Raw genomic sequence first — 2,341 nt, forward strand, 5'->3', positions numbered from 1 at the left:
GAAAGGGATGGGGATGGGAATGGGGTGAGAAAGGGATGGGGATGGGAATGGGGTGAGAAAGGGATGGGGATGGGAATGGGGTGAGAAAGGGATGGGGATGGGAAAGGGATGGGGATTGGAGTGGGAAAGGGATGGGGATTGGGGTGGGAAAGGGATGGGGATTGGGGTGGGAAAGGGATGGGGATGGGGATGGTGATCGGGATGTGACAGGGACGAGGATGGTGACGGTGACGGGGCTGGTAATGAGGGCAGGGACGAGGATGGGGCTGACGATGAGGACGGAGCCGGTGCCGGTTCCAAGGCAGGCCGTGCCCGCAGGTGAGCGCCAACGGCAGCGTGGTGCTGAGTGAGGTGGTGGGCACCATCAAGCTGAAGGTTTTCCTGTCGGGAATGCCAGAGCTGCGCCTGGGCCTCAACGACCGCGTCCTCTTCGAGCTGACAGGCCGTGAGTGCCGCAGGTGGGGGGCTCAGCCCTGGCCCCGCTGCCCCTCCTGAGCCCCCCGCTCCCTCGCAGGGGGGAAGAACAAGTCGGTGGAGCTGGAGGACGTGAAGTTCCACCAGTGCGTCCGTCTGTCCCGCTTCGACAACGACCGCACCATCTCCTTCATCCCCCCCGATGGCGACTTTGAGCTCATGTCCTACCGCCTGCACACGCAGGTGGGGACGGGGACCCGGGCTGCGACCCCTGTCTGGAGGCTGGAAACCCAGTCTGGGAGTTTGGGGCCACGGTCTGAGGGGTGGGACCCTGCTCTGTGGGGCTGGGACCCCTCTCCATGTGTCCAGCACCACTGTCCATGTGGCCAGGACCCCTCCTGGCGTGGTGGGGACACCCGTGGGACCCCCAGGGGATGCCAGGGGTGACCCCTGTGCCCCCCTCAGGTGAAGCCACTCATCTGGATTGAGTCCATCATCGAGAAGTTCTCCCACAGTCGGGTGGAGATCATGGTCAAGGTGAGCCCAGGGATCCCCCCATCCCTCAGGGACCCCCAACCAGCCCCTGACACCCCCCCGCATGTCCCCTCCAGGCCAAGGGCCAGTTCAAGAAGCAGTCGGTGGCCAACGGGGTGGAGATCGCAGTGCCGGTGCCCAGCGATGCCGACTCCCCCAAATTCAAGACCACGGTGGGGTCAGCGCGGTACCTCCCGGAGCAGAACGTGGTCATCTGGAGCATCAAGTCCTTCCCAGTGAGCGGCCCGGCCCGGGGGTCCCCCCCTGGCCCCCCAGCCCCTGGCCCCCCAGCCCGGGGTGGCCCCCATCCCCTGCCCCCTCTTCCAGGCTCTCCCCCGCTCCTTGTCCCCCCATCCTGGGCTGTCCCCCCATCCTGGGCTGTCCCCCCGTGTCCCCCCCGTTCGGGGGTGGCTGCGGGGGTCCCCACGTGCCGGTGCGGGGTCGCAGGGGGGGAAGGAGCACCTGATGCGCGCCCACTTCGGGCTGCCCAGCGTGGAGAAGGAGGAGGAGGAGGGGCGGCCGCCCATCGCCGTCCGCTTCGAGATCCCCTACTTCACCGTCTCGGGCATCCAGGTGCCCTGGGGGGGCCAGGGGAGGGGGTCCCAGAGGGTTTGGGGACAGGATTGTGGAGGGAAGTGGGGTCTCTGGGGGGTTTGGGGTCCCTGGGAGGGGGGACGGAGGGTTTGGGGAGAGGATGGGGGTCCCGGGGGGTTGTTGGGGTGCCCGGTGGGGGTAACTCCCCACATCCCCCCAGGTGCGGTACATGAAGATCATCGAGAAAAGCGGGTACCAGGCGCTGCCGTGGGTGCGCTACATCACCCAGAGCGGGGGTGAGTCGGGACCCCCGGGACCCCCGCCCCGGGGCCCCAGAATTCCCGAAGTACCCCCAAATCTCCTTGGGACCCCCAGCCCGGGTCCCCCCTTCCCACCTCTTCTCTGTCTCTTGCAGATTACCAGATCCGCACCAGCTGAGGTGGTCTCCCATGGAGCCCCCCCCGTCTCGGGTTCCCCCCCCACGCCCACCCCCCTCCTCTGCCCCAATAAAGATGGATCTGAGCCCACCTGTCCCGCTGGCCTTGGGGGAGTGGAAACAGAGTGGGGGGATCCTGGCTCCAGCCTGGGGGTCCCGGGGCGAGAGGGGCGATGTGGGGGGGAATCGGTTTGGGGGCTCAGAGGGACGCGGTGGGTCCCACCTGCTCCCTTGGGCGCCGTTGCCCTTTTAAGAGGGAGAAGGGGCGGGGCGCTCTTTGTCACGTGGCGGCGGAAGTGCCGGGCGGTCACGTGGGCGGCCATGGCGGAGCCCAAGCTTCGCGTGAACGCGGCGTTCGCGGAGCGCTACGGGCGGTACCGGCGGCGGGAGGAGCTGCAGCGCCGTGAGACACCGGGAACGGGC

The 2,341-nt window shown here is 67.9% G+C and overlaps 2 protein-coding genes across 3 annotated transcripts in view; both read left to right on the forward strand.

Moving 5' to 3' along the window:
* Window positions 1-2,005, forward strand: part of AP1M2 (adaptor related protein complex 1 subunit mu 2) — a 5,207-nt gene extending 3,202 nt beyond the window's left edge. For both annotated transcript variants that reach the window (XM_042020765.1, XM_042020764.1), the window contains exons 6-12: window positions 319-445; window positions 515-657; window positions 880-951; window positions 1,026-1,184; window positions 1,396-1,521; window positions 1,703-1,778; window positions 1,898-2,005. In XM_042020765.1, coding sequence (XP_041876699.1) covers window positions 319-445; window positions 515-657; window positions 880-951; window positions 1,026-1,184; window positions 1,396-1,521; window positions 1,703-1,778; window positions 1,898-1,920 — 726 coding nt within the window. In that variant the 3' untranslated portion in view covers window positions 1,921-2,005. The remainder of the gene's footprint in view (window positions 1-318; window positions 446-514; window positions 658-879; window positions 952-1,025; window positions 1,185-1,395; window positions 1,522-1,702; window positions 1,779-1,897) is intronic.
* Window positions 2,006-2,198: 193 nt separating this feature from the next.
* Window positions 2,199-2,341, forward strand: part of KRI1 (KRI1 homolog) — a 1,293-nt gene continuing 1,150 nt past the window's right edge. Inside the window, exon 1 of the mRNA XM_042020773.1 lies at window positions 2,199-2,321. Coding sequence (XP_041876707.1) covers window positions 2,240-2,321 — 82 coding nt within the window. The 5' untranslated portion in view covers window positions 2,199-2,239. The remainder of the gene's footprint in view (window positions 2,322-2,341) is intronic.

Source organism: Corvus kubaryi, unplaced genomic scaffold, assembly GCF_017639235.1.
Source record: "Corvus kubaryi isolate FWS band 111438036 unplaced genomic scaffold, C.kubaryi_AGA036_p1.0 37045, whole genome shotgun sequence".
NCBI lineage: Eukaryota > Metazoa > Chordata > Aves > Passeriformes > Corvidae > Corvus > Corvus kubaryi.